The following is a 22,515-nucleotide window of genomic DNA, read 5'->3' as shown; positions in this document are numbered from 1 at the left end:
TGTAAGTAGAGGCTAGAGCTTATTATTACGCTGTCACGAGCTGCATTAGGACGGTCTGATCACGTCATGGTCCATTTGATCCCTGCATACAGACAGAAATAAAGACTCTCCAAACCGCTTGTGAAGACTTCGAAGTAGTGGACCAGAGAAGCTGTTGAAGAAGTTCAGGCATACTTGTGTAACCCCATCATCTCACAAGGGATGAGGAGAACTCAGAAAGGGCCACAACCACAGTGTGTTTTGTTGCAAAATATAACAGTTTATTATACAAGATTCACAAAAAAGCACATGGGGCAATCAGAGATGGCAAAGAGAATAAAAAAACAAACAAAATTGTAACCGTTACAGACAACAGGGTTCCCAATCCTATCCAATGGAAATTGCTCTGAAACTATGTGCACACTCACAAGTTCAATAAACACACTTTCACTCCAAACTCCACAAGTGTAAAGTAAATCAAAGCACTACCATCTGTTCCCAAAACCTTACAGAGTAAATCACATACAAGAAAATGGGAACCCCACCATCAGTTGTAGGTCCACAACAAACAAAACAAAAACAAAATAAAACAAAACCAAACAAAAAACAAACAAAGACAATTTCACAAATTAAATCAATCCCTTTGCCACTTCCATACACAAGACCCAATTCAACATTAAAGTCATCTCTTCAGACACCCATTAAGCCACCAATGCTTTCAATAAAGTAAACGGCAATCATGCATCATCTGTAAAGAAAACAAAGAAAGAATACACATTGATGATTGCCCTATAAAATATTTACAAGGATTAAATAAAACCTTATAACCATTAAAACATAAAACACAATTTACAAATATAAAATAAAATAAAACTTAAAACCAAATCTCCCTATTAAATAATTCAATTAATATCAGTACCTGCATTCTCAAATATATCTGCTTAATTCTCTGAGGCACCAATCAACACCATTCCCATAAGAACACTAAAACAGAAAACAAATACAAACATATTAAAACTAGACAAACTCACTATGGTCTCATAAATCACAACAACCCTTACCTTCCCACTTCAGTTCTATAATCAACTTGGTTTTTCATCTGCTATTACACAGCCTTGAAAGACACCAAACAGCTTTTCCTGTTTGCCACATGGTACCACAAAGAGGAAGTCTAAACAGTTTGGTTTCCCTTTATAGTGTCTTAATTCATGGGATTTGTAGTCCATCCAATTTGTAGTCCTCCCCCATTACACTTGGACTGTACTGACTGGGATGTATTCAGAACTGCTTCCAACAATCTGGATTAATACACAGAGGGTTTAACCACCCTGCTTCTTCAGGACGATGCAGTTCTAAATAGAACTGTTACTACGTATAAAGAACCTTTAAAGAATCATCTTTTTTTAGAGTGCACTTAGCATCAGTGTACTTTTTTCATTTTGTGTTGCAGCCGCGAAAACCTTTGTGGACTTAGTGGAGAAGCCTGAGGTGGAGTCGGAGAGCTGGAGAGCTTGACCACTGGAGGAGGAAGGACTCTGGGCAGAAGCGGATAGTCCATATAGTCGGACAGGACCGGCAGAGAAGGGAGAGATTTCGAGGGTGAAGAAAAGGGTGAGACATGGATCTGCAGACTACAAATCAATCAGACAGTAATCCGTTCCTGGTTCTGGGATGGACTGGGCCACAAGCACTGACTCCGGGATGGATCTGGCGGTAGGCTCTAGGGGACGGAAATGGTGACTGGCTCAGGCTCCGGGATGGACATGGTGGCTGGCTCTGGCTCCATAGCGGGAGTGTGCTCTGGCTTGGGGTCCGTGGCTGGCACGGGGCAGACGTCCTTTTCCTCTTCTGCCTCCCTAACAGACGGTGAAGGGTGATAGCTGTAAGACTGGAAGAACTGGAAGAACTGGAAGAGAGGGCTACTCTCTGAGAGAACAAAGGAAATTAAATAATAATAATAATTCGTTACATTTATATAGCGCTTTTCTAGGTACTCAAAGCGCTTTACATGGAAGGGGGAATCTCCTCAACCACCACCAATGTGCAGCATCCACCTGGATGATGCGACGGCAGCCATATTGCGCCAGAACGCCCACCACACACCAGCTTACTAGTGGAGAGGAGACAGAGTGATGAAGCCAATCAGTATATGGGGATGATTAGGAGGCCATGATGGACAGAGGCCAAGGGGCAAATTTGGCCAGGATGCCGGGGTTACACCCCTACTCTTTTCAAAGGACATCCTGGGATTTTTTAATGACCACAGAGAGTCAGGACCTCGGTTTAACGTCTCATCCGAAGGACGGTGCTCATTGACAGTATAGTGTCCCCATCACTACACTGGGGTGTTAGGACCCACACAGACCACAGGGTGAGCACCCCCTACTGGCCTCACTAACACCTCTTCCAGCAGCAACCTGGTTTTCTCAGGAGGTCTCCCATCCAGGTACTAACCAGGCTCAACCCTGCTTAGCTTCAGTGGGCAACCAGTCTTGGGCCTACAGGGTGATATAGCTGCTGGCTGAACATTTGAACTCTCTCTCGTGAAGGTAGCATCACCATCCGAGACGCAAGTCTCACCTCAGAATCATCCTAATCTACATGTCTTTCCCACTTCCCCCACTCTCTCTCTTTCATGCTGAGATCACCTGAAATTCACCCAAAAATCGATATGGTTTGATATGAATAATTATCATACTTTATTATACATGTTTGTTATCATTTGAAATGTCTCATTCCCAAAGAAGTAAACCAAAAGGTAATAAGTTATTAAGAGTTTTAGGGATAACTTGTACACAAAAGAGGGTGTGTCTTCCAGGCAAATGGCATTCTGTTCCCAAACGGTGTAAACTCTGAATGCAAATTGCCATTGTTAGCAGATGTTTCCATGTGAAAGAAGTTTCTGTCTATATAATGAAATGCAGCAAAAGGCTCAGGGCCATTCATGCATATCCTAATGTCAAGGTTTGCATCTTCTCTCTTTATTCCAGAGCATTTGATGTTTTGTATCTATTATCTTTGAACTGATTATGAAATTGGCATTATACATTTACCTGACATAATGAATTGTAAACATTTGATTTTTATTCTAATGAACTGTGACATTTTCAGGAAAGAGTTAAAAAAGAACAGTCAAACATTCGCTCACATTTAATGATGAACATATATCATTAATACCTTTTCATTTATGGAGTCAGATGAAATAACGAGTTAATGCATATGAGAAAATGTATTTCATTTAATCAAAATACTTTGCCACGAGGAAAGACGGTAACGCGCAAAAACCTTCACCCGCTGACCGGATGCCTCCATTGGGCCGATTGAGCCGGGTTTGCATGTCCAAACGAGAACCTACAAGAAATTGAACTAAGCTGGGGGTATAAATACACTGGGCAAACAAAGGAACTAAACTAGGTGCAGGTGACTGCAATATGTAACTAACAAACGGCATAATCAGGCAACATATCAGCCCCCAGTCTAATCAGGCAACATATTTCAGCTATTTAAATGATCCCTCAACAGCATTTGTCAACATTGGATGCAAATTTCTAGTACTTGTATTGCAGAAGAGAAGAATCCACACTGACTACTGAATTCTGGTCTATCAAGAGAAGGTTGTCTTCATTTAGTTAATTTAATATTCATTATGTTTTATCATTGCTCATATTGAACTCCCTTATATAAATGATTTATGGCTTTGAACAGAGAAATGAAGGTTTTTCAGAGCGTCCTGCTTTTCTTCAGCTGCCAGTTCCTTCCCACTCTGGGTAAGCTATAATGTGATTTGATAACATCAATATATTATAAATCCATTTAAAAAAAAAAAAATTGTTGGTGTTTTATTTAACAGTATGTAATTCATTTGTGAGTGTCTATTTGTACTCATTTTGCTCCATGTTTTCACAGCTTTAAACTGTGAAGTGATGAGTGGTTCCCTGAAGCAGATAGATGCTGGATCTGGTTTAGTGGTTGGAGTGAACGATCAAAATGAAGCGTTTGTCCTAAATATTAATGCCTTCAGAAAGACTGGCACGTCTCTAAAGCACTTCAGTGTTGGTCCTGCTGGTCTGCTCGGGGTGGATACAGCTGACAAGATCTACAAGGTGCAGAGTAGCAGCTTTGTGCAGATTCCAGGTGAAAAATTACAGAAACCAATACATGCTTAATCAGTCATTAATTTGTTTTAAGACATTATCTTATAGTTCTTCTTAAAGGGATAGTTTGCCCAAAAATGAAAATTCTGTCATTTACTCACCCTCAATTGTTTCAAACCTGTATGATTTTCTTTTTTCTGCTGAACACAAAAGAAGATATTTTGAAATGTCGTTAACCAAACAGTTGATGGACCCCATTGACTTCCATAGTATCTTTTTTTTTTTTCCTACTATGGAAGTCAATGGGGTCCATCAACTTTGGTTACCGACATTTTTCAAAAATCATCTTGTGTTCAGCAGAAAAAAGAAATTCATACAGGTTTGAAACAATTCGAGGGTGAGTAAATGATGACAGAATTTTAATTTTTGGGTGAACTATCCCTTTAAATTAATCTTTCATCCAACCTGTTGATTGTACTGTTAGGCCTTCTCAAACAGGTGGATGCTGGAGGTGATCAGATCATTTCAGGTGTCAATGTGAATGATGACATCTTCTGCTTAAATATGGATGCTAATAACAAATGGCCATCCAGCAGTACTCCTTGGGTTTCAATTAGTGGAAAGCTGAAGTATTACAGTTGTGGCCCGTACAGCTGTTGGGGAGTGAACCGCGCTGACCAAATCTTCATCTTGAAGGTAGTAATGTCATAATGTTAAGTGTATCAGTGATTTTCAGGCCCAAACATAAATGATCACATTCATCTAATCTTTCCTAACGATCCGTTAGCTGCCTGTCCCATAAGCATGCCGTCAAAACCACGTCTCTGTAGGCAGCCTGGGCTCTGAGATCTGCACACATAAACAATTGCTTTCACCAACCACTCAAAACCAAAATAAAGTGTGTTCCAACCAGTCACCGACAGGGGGTGGGTGTTGTGAGGTTTTCGCATGCAGCCGAGCACAAAACCTCAACACCCAGCTGTTTTTTTTCTGACATAACTAAAGAAAGAAACTGGTGTGGAAGCAGCAAATGCAGTTATTTCATGTGACTTCATTATGGTTGACTGGTTTGTCTCTTTGGGTCTGGTGCAGGATGTGTCTAGTAATTCCTGTTCCGGGTCCGGCAAATTTGTGAATATTCCTGGACTTCTGTCCATGATTGAAGTAGCAACTGATGGCAGTGTCTTTGGTGTCAATTCTCAAGGGAACTTATACCAAAGGTGAACAGAACCTTCATCATATTAATAAACATTGTATTAACAAAAGTGATTTATTTTCTGATATAAATCAAATGCTACATTTAAAGAAATTATGATTTTGCAGAACTGGTGTCACTCGATCCAACCCTGCTGGCACAGACTGGATCCCGATGGTTGCCTGTCCCAATAACCACAAGCATGTGAGCTTTGACCTGGGATTTCTGTGGGTCGTCTGTGTTGACGGCTCCATCCGTAAATGTACTTTATAGTCTGTTATGAGTCACTGCAGCAACAGAGGAGCTCAATCATTAACAGAAACCTCAAAGTAATCAGTCATCATTAACAAATCTAAAGTTTGATTAATCTCTCCTCTCTTGAATCAATAAAAAGCATTGATGGCACCTTAGTATTTCTTGTGTATCATTTTGTTCAGTGGTTCTCCAACTGAGAAAAGCATTTTGTTTCTTATGTTTAGATTAGAAAACATGTTTTTGTCTAATTTCTATAGTTCATCATACTTTTAAAAGTTGCAGGAAGTTGTTAGTGAAGGATCTAAGGATTCAGACTAGAAACTTGTGTTTGTGTAGCTTCAACAGAGCAAACATTCATCTGTTTAACTTCATTTGTTTCTATATCTGTAAATGTGGATAGGAGCAGGCTTCACTCAATGTGTACTTGTCAACTTTAAGAGTGCTGGCCTAGATAATTAGAATACATAAAGTGGGAGAGAGGCCGCACTATGCTTAAATGTATTTATTTGCACAGACGTGTTTCGGCACGTGCCTTCAGTGTGCAACAATGTAGCCAATCTTGTATGTCCACACTCATAAACACAAGCCAAAAATGTTAAAGTGATATCCAGTCACTAATGTTTCAAACAGTCCATTAATGAAAGATGACAATTGTTATACATATTAAATTTAACATACAATACACATTTGTGTGTTCCATTTATAAGAAACAACTTCGTGACAGATCTTCATTCATCCCATTTGGGATACATGTGTTTAAGTTAAAAATATACCAAGCCTCTATAAAAAATATATTAAAGCATAGTGCAGCCTCTCTCCCACTTTGTTTCTATATCTGTCACAATTTCTATATACATACACTAATGTAACAATTTGTATATTAATGGCTGTAACACAGTTCGTTGAGGTGGGAACCAGTGAACATTTAAAGACTTTTATTAATAAAATAAATACAAAAGTAAAGGCAGCTGCACCTCACGGATGACTGCTGCCGCATATAATAAAACTAACAAAAGTCCAGGCCTGACCTCTCTCGTCCTTCACTGTCATTGCTCTTCCTTTTATGCTTCTGCTCCTCTGTGAGAGATACAAGACCGGTGCGTCGCTCATCAGTAATCCCGCCACCGGCCTTGTGCCGTTCTCTCACGACCCTCTGCCTCGTCCTGGTCGACACAATGGCTTCATCATTTTTTTTAATTTTTCATAAATATTTGATATTTGTTTAATCTTAAAGGCAGGGGAAGCGCGGAAGCAGGTGACAAAGTGAAAATATTTCTTAATTCTCAGTTGTACACAATCAGCAAATGTTATTAGACTAAACCAAAGTAAAAGCAGTGGAAGATTACGGCTTCACAACATCATTCTGTGGTGTTGAAAACCTTATTTGTCACATACATATACAGTACAGAGTTACCAAATTGACTTTTTAACAAAAATGTTAACAAATTACAACATTTAACAATTTTTTAAAAATGTTTAACAAACTAACAAAATACCAAAGAATTAAAGCTGCAGTCGGCAAGTCTGGCAGATTGGGTCGACTTAGCCAAAATTTTGAACGTTTACAACTCTCATGCCCCTCCCCCACTACCAGCGAGCACCCTCCCATCGAGGTTGTGCTCGTCAGTGCGTCATGCGTGTGTACCTGATTTTCTGTGAACCTGTCCATCTCTTCAGCATCGATCAACACCATGGACTCAGAGGTAGGCTTCCCTGGCTAATCTATCCATAGATAGCAATAAACGAGGAATTGGAAGCTTGTTAGTAGAATTTCTCTCCGCTATCACGCTTCGTACAATCTTCAGGCGTGTCGTGTGCATGTGATATTGTAACGTGCGCGAGGGAGGAGGGGGATCTGTGGCGTGTGCACGACCTGTGATTGACATTTTTGCAAAACAAATTACATGCTCCAGGTGGAGTTAGAAGCTCGGGTTTTTTTCTAAAACCACCTTATTTATGTTGTTCTGTCGGATTATAGTGTCAATTTCACTGAATATGATAAAAAAAATGTTGCCGACGGCAGCTTTAACATTTGCAAAATTCTGAAATTTAAAATACGTTTTTTTTTTAAAAAGCTGTTTGATTACAACTTTCAAAATGACTGACCCTAACTAAACAAATGCAATTTTTTTTTTTTTTTTTTTAAACCTTATTCGTCAATGCCCTGCACATACTTGGACTCCTTTATAATTGTGCTTGATATAAACAATCTATTATATGCCCGACCAGAGAGGAAAACATTGTGGATCACTGTTATACTACAGTAAGTAGAGGCTAGAGCTTATTATTACGCTGTGTCACGAGCTGCATTAGGACGGTCTGATCACGTCATGGTCCATTTGATCCCTGCATACAGACAGAAATGAAGACTCTCCAAACCGCTTGTTAAGACATCAAAGTAGTGGACCAGAGAAGCTGTTGAAATTGTTCAGGCATGCTTGGACTGTACTGACTTGGATGTATTCAGAACTGCTACCAACAATCTGGATGAATACAGAGGCTTTAACCACCCTGCTTTAGAGAAGAGAAGATGCGTATCCTTAACTAAACAGAGCTGCTGGGTCATTCTATGAAAATGTCCATTTTTCTGTCCCTAGCCTTTACAGAAATATTACACTTAAAAAACACTTTAGGGTTACAATTTTTTTACATTTTAAAATAAAACAATATGTTATTTGAACAATTACACCCTCTTGAGCCATCAATGTGGCAATATTTGATTTTTATTAATTATATAGAATTTCAAGCACCACAGAAGTGCTCGTCCCCACAGTCATGTCCAGAGGGAAAATGCTATATTTTGAGGTCAATAACAGATTTTTACACCATTTAAAATACAATAATGTATACATAACTATCAAATATATTATGTAAATGATATATATAAAAAAAATGCAGAATAAATATTATAAAATTTATAATGAAAGTAGTGGTCCCCTGGAGTTGTGTGACTGGTGTTACCGTTAAACAAAAATGTCTTATTTTGAAATAAAAATCACACTGATGACATCACTTGACTTCCCTCTTCCCTCTTCCAGTTCCTGAATATCTATGAAGAAAAGCCCATGGTAGATCCACTGTCTCTGTTCAGTTAGCAGAAATCTTCTCATTTATCTCATGATTTCATATGAAGCTTTTAGTTGAAGTCACTGGTATGACCTACTTTACTGTTAGGTAATTGTAAAAAAACTAGAATACAAATGGATTAAACTACTTAATTTAGTTAGTATACCATGATTGACAACATGTGGTTTGTTACCTTGCAGCAGCCATTTTGTAAAATTAATTTTTCATGAAAATTGTCACTGGTGTTACTGTCACTGGTGTCACCTTTCTTATGGGTAACACCAGTAACACCAGTGACTCCCATTTATAGATAAACTTTATTGTGTCACTGGTGTTACTGTCTTTTTTTCTGTCACATTAAATGCAATGTCACATGTGACAGTAATAATGTTACATCCATTTTATTCTGCTACACTCAAAAGTTAAGATTTAAAGGATTGATTTTAACTGGTTTTCAAATATTTTCATTGTTATAGCAAATAGATGGTAGCACAGATGAACTAACCTCATTCAAGCACACTTTTAACAAACCTGATTAAAATAAATAAAACAATCTCCTTATTTGTTGCGTTATTATTATTTTTCGCTAACTCTGTCTACATGTGCTGAAAAAAAAAATTAAATAATATTTCATAAAAACCTTTAATATTGCCAAAGAAGTAGGGTAACACCAGTGACAAAAAAATGGTACATGCGGTCTTTAAATAAATGTACAAAAAAAAAAAAAAAAATCATTAAGCTGTAATTTATGCATATTCATAAAGTCAAAGGGTAATCTAATAATGTGGTGTAAGTTTAAATGTTAGAAAAAGAAATCAATTTTAAGACATCTTGCCATACCAAAAGTGGACGTTTCTGTAGAATGACCCTGCTAACACTTACATGTTCAGTTAAACTAAAAAGAGAAAAAGACATGATTGTTAAAGTTATAAAAGTTATAACTATTATTTAAAGTTATAATTCATAGACATTTTAAGAAAGAAATCATTTACCTCTTGAGAGTATGTTGACAGTCAGTGTAGTTGTAGCTGAGCTCCAGAACATCAGTAATGAGGTGACTGACAGTTACAGATTTGAAAAACAAAAAGGCGGGAATAAAGAACCCTAAACTCGAACACAAAGAACCATTAATTTCATCATGTAAAGGCTTCTTCAGGACGATACAGTTCTAAATAGAACTGTTACTACGTGTAAAGAACCTTTAAAGAATCATCTTTTTTAGAGTGCACTTAGCATCAGTGTACATTTTTCATTTTGTGTTGCAGCCTCAAAACCTTTGTGGACTTAGTGGAGAAGCCTGAGGTGGAGCCGGAGAGCTGGAGAGCTTGACCACTGGAGGAGGAAGGACTCTGGGCAGAAGCGCATAGTCCATACAGTCGGACAGGACCGGCAGAGAAGGAGAGATTTCGAGGGTGAAGAAAAGGGTGAGACATGGATCTGCAGACTACAAATCAATCAGACAGTAATCCGTTCCTGGTTCTGGGATGGACTGGGCCCGGATGGATCGGGCCCGGATGGATCTGGCGGTAGGCTCTAGGGGATGGAAATGGTGACTGGCTCAGGCTCTGGGATGGACATGGTGGCTGGCTCTGGCTCTGGCTCCATAGCGGGAGTGTGCTCTGGCTTGGGGTCCATGGCTGGAACGGGGTAGACGTCCTTTTCCTCTTCTGCCTCCCTAACAGACGGTGAAGAACATTTGAACTCTCTCTCGTGAAGGTAGCATCACCATTCAAGACGCAAGTCTCACCTCAGAATCATCCTAATCTACATGTCTTTCCCACTTCCCCCACTCTCTCTCTTTCATGCTGAGATCACCTGAAATTCACCCAAAAATCGATATGGTTTGATGTGAATAATTATCAGACTGTATTATACATGTTTGTTATCATTTGAAATGTCTCATTCCCAAAGAAGTAAACCAAAAGGTAATAAGTTATTAAGAGTTTTAGGAATAACTTGTACACAAAAGAGGGTGTGTCTTCCAGGCAAATGGCATTCTGTTCCCAAAAGGTGTAAACTCTGAATGCAAATTGCCATTGTTAGCAGATGTTTCCATGTGAAAGAAGTTTCTGGCTATATAATGAAATGCAGCAAAAGGCTCATGGCCATTCATGCATATCCTAATGTCAAGGTTTGCATCTTCTCTCTTTATTCCAGAGCATTTGATGTTTTGTATCTATTATTTTTGAACTGATTATGAAATTGCCATTATTTACATATATACATTTACCTCACCTAATGAATTGTAAACATTTGATTTTTATTCTAACGAACTGTAACATTTTCAGGAAAGAGTTAAAAAGAATAGTCAAACATTCACTCACATTTAATAATGAACATATATCATTAATACCTTTTCATTTATGGAGTCAGATGAAATAACGAGTTAATGCATATGAGAAAATGTATTTCATTTAATCAAAATACTTTGCCACGAGGAAAGACAGTAACACGCAAATACCTACACCCACTGACCGGATGCCTCCATTGGGCCGATTGAGCCGGTTTGCATGTCCAAACAAGAACCTACAAGAGATTGAACTAAGCTGGGGGTATAAATACACTGGGCAAACAAAGGAACTAAACTAGGTGCAGGTGACTGCAATGTGTAACTATAGAAACAAACGGCATAATCAGGCAACATATCAGCCCCCAGTCTAATCAGGCAACATATTTCGGCTATTTAAATGACCCCTCAACAGCATTTGTCAACATTGAATGCAAATTTCTAGTACTTGTATTGCAGAAGAGAAGAATCCACACTGACTGCTGAATTCTGGTCTACCAAGAGAAGGTTGTTTTCGTTTAATTAATGTTAATTTAATATTCATTATGTTTTATCCTTACTCATATTGAATTCCCTTATATAAATGATTTATGGTAATGAACAGAGCAATGAAGGTTTTTCAGAGCATCCTGCTTCTCTTCAGCTGCCAGTTCCTTCCCACTCTGGGTAAGCTACTAATGTGATTTGGTAACATCAGTATATTTTAAATTTAAAAAATTTGGTGTTTTATTTAACAGTATTGTATGTAATTCAGTAATATGTGTCTATTTGTAATCAGTTTGCTCTGTTTTTTCACAGCTTTAAACTGTGAAGTGATGAGTGGCTCCCTGAAGCAGATAGATGCTGGATATGGTTTAGTGGTTGGAGTGAACGATCAAAATGAAGCGTTTGTCCTAAATATTAATGCCTTCAGAAAGATTTGCACGTCTCTAAAGCACTTCAGTGTTGGTCCTGCTGGTCTGCTCGGGGTGGATGCAGCTGACAAGATCTACAAGGTGCAGGGTGGCAGCTTTGTGCAGATTCCAGGTGAAAAGAGAAACTACAGAAACCACTACATGCTTAATCAGTCATTAATTTGTTTTAAGACATTATCTTATTATTCTTAAAATAGTCTTTCATCCAACCTGTTGATTGTACTGTTAGGCCTTCTCAAACAGGTGGATGCTGGAGGTGATCAGATCATTTCAGGTGTCAATGTGAATGATGACATCTTCTGCTTAAATATGGATGCTAATAACAAATGGCCATCCAGCAGTACCCCTTGGGTTTCAATTAGTGGAAAGCTGAAGTATTTCAGCTGTGGCCCGTACAGCTGTTGGGGAGTGAACAGTGCTGACCAAATCTTCATCTTGAAGGTAATGTCATAATGTTAAAATACAAGGGCATGAGTTCAAGTTTAAATGCACCAGGTTTTTAACAAACTAGACCTGGCACACACACGTTTGACTTTCTGACATGACTAAAAAAACTGGTGTGGAAGCAGCAAAGGCAGTTACTTCATGTGACTTTATTATGGTTGACTGGTTTGTGTCTCTTTGGGTCTGGTGCAGGATGTGTCTAGTAATTCCTGTTCTGGGTCCGGCTTTGTGAATATTCCTGGACTTCTGTCCATGATTGAAGTAGCAACTGATGGCAGTGTCTTTGGTGTCAACTCTCAAGGGAACTTATACCAAAGGTAAATAGACCCTTCATATTAAACATTGTATGAACAAAAGTCAAATTAACTTTCTGATATAAATCAAATGCTACATTAAAGAAATTATGATTTTGCAGAACTGGTGTCACTCGATCCAACCCCGCTGGCACAGACTGGATCCCGATGGTTGCCTGTCCCAATAACCACAAGCATGTCAGCTTTGACCTGGGATTATTGTGGGTCGTCTGTGTTGACGGCTCCATCCGTAAATGTACTTTATAGTCTGTTATGAGTCACTGCAGCAACAGGAGCTCAGTCATTAACAGAAACCTCAAAGTAATCAGTCATTAACAAATCTAAGAGTTTGATTAATCTCTTCTCTTGAATCAATAAAGCATTATGATAGCATATTATCAATGTTTCTTTTGTGTATCATTTTGTTCAGTGGTTCTCCAACTGAGAAAAAGCATTTTATTTCTTATGTCTGATTAGAAGACATGTTTTTGTCTATAGTTTATCACACATTTTAAAAGTTGCCAGAAGTTATTAGTGAAGGATCTAAGGATTCAACTTTGTGTTTGTGCAGCTTCAACAGAGCAAACATTCATCTGTTTAACTTCATTTGTTTCTATATCTGTAACAATTTATACACAAATGTAGCAATTTGTATCTCAATGGCTGTAACACAGTTCGTTGTTGTGGAAACTGGTGAACATTTAAAGACTTAATAAAATAAACAAATACAAAATTAAAGGCAGCTGCAGCTCACGGACGGCTGCCGCATATAATAAAACTAACATAAAAGTCCAGGCCTGGCCTCGTCCTTCACAGGGTGCCATCTTGTGGGAAACAAAAGTAACATAATATCTTTCAGGGTGAATGAGTGAGTTATATTTTGAGATTGGAGAAAGTGAGTACCCAAATCTTCCCAAAACCTTTTGGTAACTGGACAATTAAAAAATAAATGAGGAATGGTTTCAGTGTCCTGTTTACAAAAGCTGCAGCATGTGTCAATGTCTAGAAACTTAGCAGCATAACAATTTGTAGGGTAAATGTTATGTAAAAGTTTAAAGTGGACCTCTTTAGCTTTATTAGAGATACAGTATTTGTGAGGAATCAACCATGTTTTTTTTCCAATTTATTTCACTTATTAAGGAATTCCAATAAAACATCCCCCTTGGAGCAATGGAGTTACTCTTTTGCAAATGTCGGCGAATATGCTTGTTACATTTTTTTATCAGACAGTTCTACACCATCCAACATAAGTGAAAGCTGTCTGATATCTTTGTTTCCATAGCTCAGATGATTTTTAATTAATTGTCTGATTCTGATAGGGATGGCATCAGTGATAGATTTAAAATCTTTAAAAGGTATTGGGAAATCATGAGCTTCCATAAACTGTTCATAAGAGAGCATGGTGCCAGAATCATCAAATAGGCAGAGTACATGGTTTATTCCTCTATCGAACCACTTAGGGAAGAATACTGATTTATTCCTAATAAGAATGTCGCTGTTGCTCCAAAGGAGAGATTTGTGTGGTGAGAAGTGAGAAGTTGTGATTGAAGGATAATTTCCAGGCCAAGAGGGGCTGTTGATGGAAGTTGGACAGTTTGATAGGTAGTTTATTTGGTAGAAAATTACACTTTAGAAGAAACGAGAGCCCACCCAGCTTATTAAAAATAAAGTTCGGAATAAAGAAAAAAATAGAATCAGGATTTCGAATGCACCTTTTTAACCAATTAATTTTGAATGTGTTGACCACATCTATAAAATCCAAAATCTCTAGACCTCCCTTTTCTGTAGGGTTAGAGAGAACATTCTTTTTAAGCCTATGAGACTTGTTCTTCCAAATGAAATCTAAAAGTCTTGTTGACTTGATAAGCAGTTGAGTCCTTTACAAATAGAGACAAAGAAGGGTAAACAAAGCGAGAAAGGCCTTCTGCCTTGGAGAGTAATACTCAACCTAAGACGGACAAGTCTCTTTGTAGCCAGCAGTTGAATATTAATTTGGTTTTCTGTATCCTATTTGAAAAATTTAAGTTCTGTCTAACTATAATATTTTTACATACATGTATACCTAAATATTTTACATTCTGTTTAACTGGAATGTTATCAATAGCAGAGTCACTACAACAATGAAGTGGCAACAGCTCACACTTGGATCAATTAAGCCTTAAACCAGACGCAGAAGAGAATTTCTCCACCAGTTCAAAGACAATGCTCAACTGGTCCTTGTTGTTCAAAAAAATGGTGGTGTCGTCCGCCAGCTGTGAGATCTTTATTTCTTTTCCAAAAATCTTTATTCCTTCAAAATGTACTTCCTTTACTAAGTGTATAGCTAGTAGTTCGGTTACTAAGATAAATAAAAAGGGAGAAATGTTGCACCCCTGCCTGACCCCCCTATTAATCTGAAATCGTGGAGAAGTATTTTGATTAATTATAACAGAACTATTTATATCTTTGTAGAACATGCTTACAATGTCGATGAAAGGGCTTCCAAAACCAAATGCCTTGATGGCTTGTATTAAAAAGGGGTGTTCGATTGTGTCGAATGCTTTGTAAAAATCAAGAAACAAAACGAAGGCGTCAGAATCAACATTGTCAGCATAGTCAAGCAAGTCTAAAACGAGCCTTATGTTATTGCTAATGTGGCGGTTTTTCATGAAACCCGTTTGAGTTTCTGCAATTATTGAATTTAAATCAGATTTTAATCTATTTGCATATACAGAGGCCAGAATTTTATAATCTATAGTTAATAATGTGATTGGACGCCAATTATCAATTAAATGAGGGTCTTTACCAGGTTTCGGGATCAAGGAGATGATGCCTTGCTTCATTGTTGTGGTCATTTCCCCTTGATCAATACACTCCCTATACATGTGCATTAAAGGGAGTTGAATAAGCTCCCAGAAATGAATATAGAACTCCGCTCCTAGCCCATCTATCCCGGGAGATTTTCCTTTCTTCATAGCAAACAAAGCATTTTTAACCTCATTTAAAGAGAGATCAGCGTCACAATATGCTTTATAATCTTCACTAATAATAGGGATACTGTGCTGAATTTTAGCTCAATTTCTTCTTCTGGGTTAATGTTTCCTTTTGACATTAATGAGTTAACTTATTCATCAAGACATGTTCTGAATTATATTTTTCTTTCTTTATTTCCTTAGATCTTTTTATAGCCAATTGTCTAATTTTATACTTGAAGTACTCCCACTTTTTCTTATGTCCATTATTAATGTCAATCTCGAAGATCTCTTTCGCTAGAAGCTTAACAGATTCATTAAAGGAGCCGTCACTCAAAAGAGTATTGTTAAACTTCCAATAACCTCTCAAGCCAGATTGCGGGTCAGTGGAGCCTAGTTTCAAAATAATTAAGTTGTGGTCCGAAAGGGGTGCATAAACATGTTTAACCTCATTAACAAATTGAAGAGAAGAAGAAGAAACTAAAAATAAATCAATTCTCGACTTCAAAGTCAGACTTCTATTACTCCAGGTGAAATCTTGGATGTCTGGGTTAAAAAAAACGCCAAGCATCAGTCAAGGATAGGTCTGAGCACAGAGAAGAGATTAAATCGCTTCCTTGGGAGGAGCGAGCCGCTCTAGGTGGGTATCTATCCTCTATTTCGTCAGGACATTCATTGAAATCCCCAGAAAGAATTATAAAGGCATTTACGTATTTTCCCCTCAAATCCCTTAGCTTGCCAGTAATGGTATTGAATAAGTTTTTGTTGTCAAAGTGTGAATTAAATCCATATACATTGCAAACTATGAAAACTGTATTGTCCTGCTTAACTATTATTGTTATCCATCTTCCGTCACTAGAGCGCACAACTTCCAAAATATCCCCTTTGAAACCATGCACAAGGATTGAGACACCAGTAGAATGATTAGAACCATGACTAAAGTGAACAACATTACCCCTTTGAGCTTTCCAGAACCCTGTATCAGAGTCACAAGAGTGCGTTTCCTGTAATAAAATCAAGTCAGCTTCAGACCTTTTACAGAATAAAAATAATGCTTTCCTTTTTGTTAAGTCCCGAATACCTCTCACATTTAAAAACAAGACGTTAAGACGTTTAAACAAAAAGTCCATAAAGGAACAGAGATATAGAACAGAAATTACCTGAAAGTGCTATTGAACGCAAAAAGTATGCAAAGACCTTACAAGAAGGTGATGATAACCTGCCTTAAAATAGCAAGAACCCTGTTGTACAAGTAGCCGTCAACTTAGAATCAAGAACGTTCGAGATGGCCGCACTTATAGTAAATGAAACTAACATGATCTCATTTAAAGTCCAACAAGGAGATCATATATAGCTGTATGAAAAAAAAAATAAACAAAGTAAAATCTGTTAAAGGGACACTTCACCCATTTGCATTAAGCTTTGCATTGTTAGAAACCCAGTCATACTATTGAATGGTCGTGCAACACTCTCTCATTTTCCCCTGAGACGGGAGAAATCTGTTATTTACCTCTTACACTTCCTCCTACAATGACGCAAAAATCGTCATTTTGCGTCATTGTAGGAGGAAGTGTCAGAGGGGGGGATTTCTGTTGAGACTACAACACTCGTTCCTATCTTTCCCAGGGGGCGGGACCCGCTCACGCTACAGACCTATTACAGATCAGTGGGTGGGACTTTACTCTCTGAAACTGAAAGCAATATCCTCCATCTTGTTTGAAGCTAAGCTAACAGGCGCTGTGGAGACAGATGTACAGTTATGACAACAGCGGAGGAGAGTGCTCAATATGATATAGAGGAAGAGGATTTCGGAAGTCTGATGCTTGAATCAGGTGTTTGTGGCTACCTTTACAAGCCGCATTATAGCGAAGAGCAGCCGAGGCAGAAGACCTGCCTGCCGCGGACGAGGAGCCCGGACTGGCTCGAGTTAGGGCGGACTGGTGGCGCCGGTGATATCACTATGCAACTACGAACCGCTACGAACACAGATATAGAGTCCGTCTGCGGCAAAGAATTTCAACGATGACAATTTCTCCTGGACGAAATCTCTGAATCAGACGAGGACACGGACGTTTGTGTTGAGAACTATCCTAGTTTCGCACCGCATATGTTCTGACTGAACATCCAGGTACCATGCAATAATTCACCTTTTCGAAAGAAATACAAACGAGGAGTAATGCACTAATGAGTTCGCCAACTAACTAGACATTTTGTGTGAATGTGAAATGAATTTTAAGCTCTGGTGGTAGCTAGTCTTGTAGACGGAAGAGTGATTTCTCTTATAGGCAGATATGCGCTTTCTGGATTAGTGGGAGTGGCTTGCGGAGCTGTGCAATGTGGTGCATTGTGGGAGTTGTTGTCTTTCATACAAATGCATCCTGAAGTTATTTTTTGTCTTTTCTCGGTCACGAAGGCACCAAATTCAAAAATTATTTTACATTTCGACTACATATATGACCCACTTTAAATAAAAAACAATGTTCAAATGGGTGAAATGCCCCTTTAAGGTAGCACTAGTATTAGCATTAGTACTAGTATTGCTCAACCATCTCAGTCTGTAACGGGCGCTGGCAGAGTGTTCATGCCTGCCTATGGCTACAACAAAAAGGAAGATTAATCCAAGTCTAAACGACAAGGTAGCCTAGCTACATACGTTGTATTAAATCTCCAAAACAAAATAGACCATTGAAGTTATTTTCCAAAAATGCCACATGAACAGTGGGCTTATTTGTACTTTGATACCTTTGGTAAAAGAAGATGCTCAGCCAACGAGGCTATTCCGGACAGTCAATAACTTTTCCATTGATGACAGCCGAAGCACCTCGGAATGAAGCCTTTTTCCCTTCATCACGCGCCTTCTTGATCAAAGGCCAGAGCTTCTCCCGAGCCGCTCTGTCCTCCGGAGAAAGAGCTTCGGTAATCCTGAGATGATTCTCTTGCAAATACTGAGAGTTATTAGCTTCTTTCCAGACGGCATCACGAAGGCGACGCAAGGCAAACAAAACTATAGTTGATCTCGCAGCGCCGTCATCTCTCAGTTTCCCCATGCGATGGACGATGTCAATGCCTTGTTTCAAGTCTTCACGAAGCTTTGGTGCCATTTTCCCAAGGATGTCGATTATCTTGCCTCTGATGTCTTCATCTCTTGACTCCCTTACGCCGTGCATCTTAAGCGACCACCTTCTACTGTAGCGTTGACACTCAGCAACAGCTTCTCTCAGGTGCTTATTTTCTTCTTGGAGCTTTGTATTGGCAACTTTCATTTTCTCCAGTGTTTGCTTGTGTTGTTGAACATCCAGTGACAGCTGTTTGACAGTTGTTGTCAGCTCATCAACACGTTTGGAAGTAGCTTCAGTAGTTATGCCTATAGCAGAGACTCTCCGGAGTGTTTCATCCTGCTTGCTGGTCATGGCTCGTATCGCCTCCATGAGTTCAGCATTAGCCGTCTCCCAGTTTCGCCCACCTGATTGAGATTCACGATTCCTTTTCTTGGCAGGCTTCTCTGGTGTCTCCACCGCCAAAATGGGAAATAAACCGGTGTCTGACAATGGCTCTGGGGTGGTTTCATACCAGCACATTTCGTCTCCACTCAAAGGATTCTGGGCTACCGACTCTTGAGATTGGTTATCTTCCATGTTTAGTGGCACGTGTTGAGAAGTCGTTAAACTTTCAGAGTTCCTCTTTTTCTTTTTAGACTTAGGCATTCGTGGTAGCCTACAATTACTACGTCTTGCTATATGTTTTTTTTTTTTTTTAAGGTTCTGCCATCAAATTATTTAAAAAAAATGGCAGTAATATCATAAACCCTTCGAAATTGCTCGCAGAGCGACAAGCACACGTCCTCCTACAACGCTGCCATCTTGGGAGCCCCGTCTCTGCATTAACTGCTATATTCATACTTTGCACGTGACGTCACAAGTACTGGCTGGCAGGCAAGAACATCGTTCTCCAGCAACAAAACCCAGTAAACTAATCAAGGATCTTGCCAGGACGTCGCCTGTTTTACTATACAAAAGTTGGTGTTTTTCAATGAGAACCAGAGATGACCCAACAGTAGAGCTAGATTATTTACGGAGGAATTATTACTGCTCAATTATCTTAAAAAAAACCTTGTCTGCTTTACACAATTTAGCTACCTTGGAGTTAATCCTAGTCCATAGTTATGCAGCTAGCTCGCTAACAGACTTGATAGCTACTAGAAAGACCTGGAACTACAGGACTCTACGTTGAAAATACCCGTTTGTTGCCCGCCAGGTATCCATAGTCACATGACTGCAAAGTATGAATTACACGTTCTGGAGCAGATCTTAGCGAGAGCTTCCCCTAGCAGTTTGGATAATTTACACTGCTGTATACACATAAATGTCACAATCCACACTCAAGGAGACAGGTAGATCCAATAATGCAGTATTTATTTGGGAAAATCCATACTCACAAACAGTCCAGGCAGGGGTCAAAACCAAAGAAGCAATCCAAAACATAAAACAATACAAAACAGTCAACAAAGCAGAACTCAGAAGTGGTGTGATAATAGACAAGGACTCTGTGACAAACACTGAATCAACCAGGGTATATATACACACACAGAACTAACAATGAAACAGGGAACAGCTGGGAACAATGATGATGGGGGACAGCTGAGTGCAATGAACAGTGATTGGTACAGACAAGGATTGTGGGGAATGCAGTTCATAATGTGGATGACACCGTGGGGAAGAGGAAACCAGATACACAAACCAGACACTGTGACAATAAATCAATACCCTTCTTGCAGATCTCTTATTAAAGTAACCAAACAGGAGTCTAAGACAGGCTTTAAACACAAGCACAAACATTTAGTCTGAATAGATTACTCTGAATATAAATGTATACTAATTTCTCACTTTCGTTTTTAATAACTTATTCACACTAGTGCCACACTCTCCCCCACAAAACTAAATGTCTCCTGACATTTCAAAAATAACTTGAAGCATATTCAACAGTTTCTCAACCGGAGTCTTTAACAACTGTTATGATTCCAAAGAATCACCACAAAATAGGAGAGAACGAATGCATCTACATTGCTGAAATCTGCACTTTGTTTCACATTATTCTTTGAATTAAGGCGAAGTTCGGCCATTTACAACTATCTGTATCAACGCGAAACATCAGGCACTGCCACAAAACCGACAGCTTTTGTAGGGAACGAAGAACCTGCGCACCGGTGCTCCAATTACACCGCAATCAGCCAGTCACATGCAAACAATACAAACGCACACACATATACACACACACAAAACAAGGAAGGACTGGCAGGTACGTCACACCTTCCCCCATAAAAAACTCTGTAATTGTAGGGTAAACCCCGCAGGAACCTCTATGTATCCAAGCATATCGAGGTCACTCTGATCCTGTATCAGAGCACATTTCCTTCACTTTCCTTCCTATAATCACTATTCCCCGACCTGGAACCTAGAAAAAGAACACAATGATAAACAAGACAGAGTAATACATTAACTTTTAAGACACATGTGCACGGGACAATGCGTCCACAAAAACATTTTCAGTTCCCTATATGGTGGAACTCCAAATTATAATGTTGCAGAAATAATGACCAGCGCATCAACCTTTAATTAGGATTTTGAAGGGTTATCAGAGATGTAAGAAGATAGAGAAGAGAATAGTTAAGCTGATATGACAAGAATTTTACTGAAAAACAAAGTAAAATATTCCCGAATTAACTCAGCCAATTCACAACACTTGTCATGGTGCGCTGGAAAATAGTCAAGGATTCAGATGCGAGTGAATAAGTATTTATTATAGTCAACAAGAGAAGACAAGAGGCTCAATTTGACAGGCAGCATTCACAGGAATCACTCAGTGTAGAAATAGCAGATAATTCTCATGTGAACACAGTGAAGATCCTCAGGCAAACTCAGAGTCGGAGTGGCAGATAATCCTCAGGCAAACTCGGGCAGACTTGGCAACGCAGGGACTCAGTGGGCGGACTGCAGATCCACGCGGAACGAAGATCCTCTGTGAAGCGTCGTAGAAACCGGACTGGAACAGGAGAAATAGCACAGACCCAGGAGAACCTCCACAACCATCTGACAAAGACAAGACGAGTGAACAAACAATATATAGGACATCCTCATTCAGAACAGCTGGCGCTGATCGGCTCATCAGTGGATAACGAGCCAGCTGATGAGCCGCGCCCATTCACTCGACACGCACACACATAGCGAGAGAGAGTCAATGAATCCATTAACCGTGACAGTACCCCCCCTCCTAGGAACGCCGCCTGGCGTTCCCAGACACCCTTACCTGTCGATTGTAATCATCGATAAGGGAGTGATCCAGAATGTCCCTGGCAGGAACCCAACTTCTCTCCTCCGGACCGTAACCTTCCCAGTCCACCAAGTACTGGAATCCGCGTCCCCTCCGTCTCGAGTCCAGGATACGGTTAACCGAATAAGTAGGTTCCCCATCTACGAGTCACGGCGGGGGGGGAACCGGAGCAGGCGGATTAAGATGCGATCGAAAGACGGGTTTAATTTTAGAGACATGAAAGGCGGGGTGAACTCTCCTGTACGCCGGAGGAAGGTTGAGGCGGACTGTCACCGGACTAATAATCTTGGTGATAGTGAACGGGCCAATGAATTTAGGAGCTAACTTATTAGAGACGGAACGGAGAGGAATGTTCTTAGTAGAAAGCCACACTTTTTGACCAGCGACGTATACGGGTGGCCTCGACCGGTGGCGATCGGCCTTAGCCTTGGTGCGCGCCCCCACTTGGAGCAGAGTCTCACGGGCTCTGGTCCATGTGCGGTGACACCTCTGGACGAACGCGTGAGCGGAGGGGACCGCGACTTCGGATTCCAGACTGAGAAAAATTGGTGGCTGGTAACCTAAACTACATTCAAACGGAGATAGGCCCGTGGATGACACTGGTAATGCATTGTGGGCGTACTCCACCATAGAGATATGTTGGCTCCAAGAGGAAGGATTCCTGGCAGCCAAACAACGCAACACTCTCTCCAAATCCTGGTTGGCTCTCT

At 39.6% G+C, this 22,515-nt stretch overlaps 2 protein-coding genes and 1 long non-coding RNA gene across 5 annotated transcripts; 2 read left to right on the top strand and 1 right to left on the bottom strand.

Annotated features, from left to right (window-relative positions):
- Positions 1–238: 238 nt before the first annotated feature.
- Positions 239–1,153, bottom strand: LOC311075998. The gene is made up of 3 exons (XR_014604605.1): positions 1,041–1,153; positions 899–963; positions 239–727 (listed from the first exon to the last, which is right to left on the bottom strand). It is a non-coding gene; the product is annotated as an uncharacterized lncRNA (long non-coding RNA).
- Positions 1,154–3,471: 2,318 nt separating this feature from the next.
- Positions 3,472–5,672, top strand: LOC311075976 (fish-egg lectin-like). 2 transcript variants are annotated; one of them, XM_084103727.1, is made up of 6 exons: positions 3,472–3,593; positions 3,685–3,746; positions 3,886–4,113; positions 4,558–4,769; positions 5,166–5,293; positions 5,397–5,672. In XM_084103727.1, the coding sequence occupies exons 2-6, from the start codon at positions 3,689–3,691 to the stop codon at positions 5,539–5,541; spliced, it is 771 nt and encodes a 256-aa protein (XP_083959853.1). In that variant the 5' UTR covers positions 3,472–3,593; positions 3,685–3,688; the 3' UTR covers positions 5,542–5,672. The 2 variants fall into 2 exon arrangements, with proteins under 2 accessions (XP_083959853.1, XP_083959852.1); XM_084103726.1 differs by having other exon boundaries at positions 3,552–3,746; positions 5,397–5,666.
- A 2,897-nt stretch (positions 5,673–8,569) lies between these two features.
- LOC311076944 (fish-egg lectin-like) lies at positions 8,570–12,924 on the top strand. 2 transcript variants are annotated; one of them, XM_084105452.1, is made up of 6 exons: positions 8,570–8,591; positions 9,855–11,542; positions 11,675–11,902; positions 12,020–12,231; positions 12,427–12,551; positions 12,650–12,924. In XM_084105452.1, the coding sequence occupies exons 2-6, from the start codon at positions 11,467–11,469 to the stop codon at positions 12,792–12,794; spliced, it is 786 nt and encodes a 261-aa protein (XP_083961578.1). In that variant the 5' UTR covers positions 8,570–8,591; positions 9,855–11,466; the 3' UTR covers positions 12,795–12,924. The 2 variants fall into 2 exon arrangements, with proteins under 2 accessions (XP_083961578.1, XP_083961577.1); XM_084105451.1 differs by having other exon boundaries at positions 8,591–8,675; positions 12,650–12,914.
- The last annotated feature ends 9,591 nt before the right edge of the window (positions 12,925–22,515 follow it).

This window comes from Abramis brama (genome assembly GCF_963993115.1).
Source record: "Abramis brama genome assembly, chromosome: 25".
Lineage (NCBI taxonomy): Eukaryota > Metazoa > Chordata > Actinopteri > Cypriniformes > Leuciscidae > Abramis > Abramis brama.
Note: the sequence above shows the minus strand (reverse complement) of the source record. Positions and strands in the feature narration are given on the sequence as shown.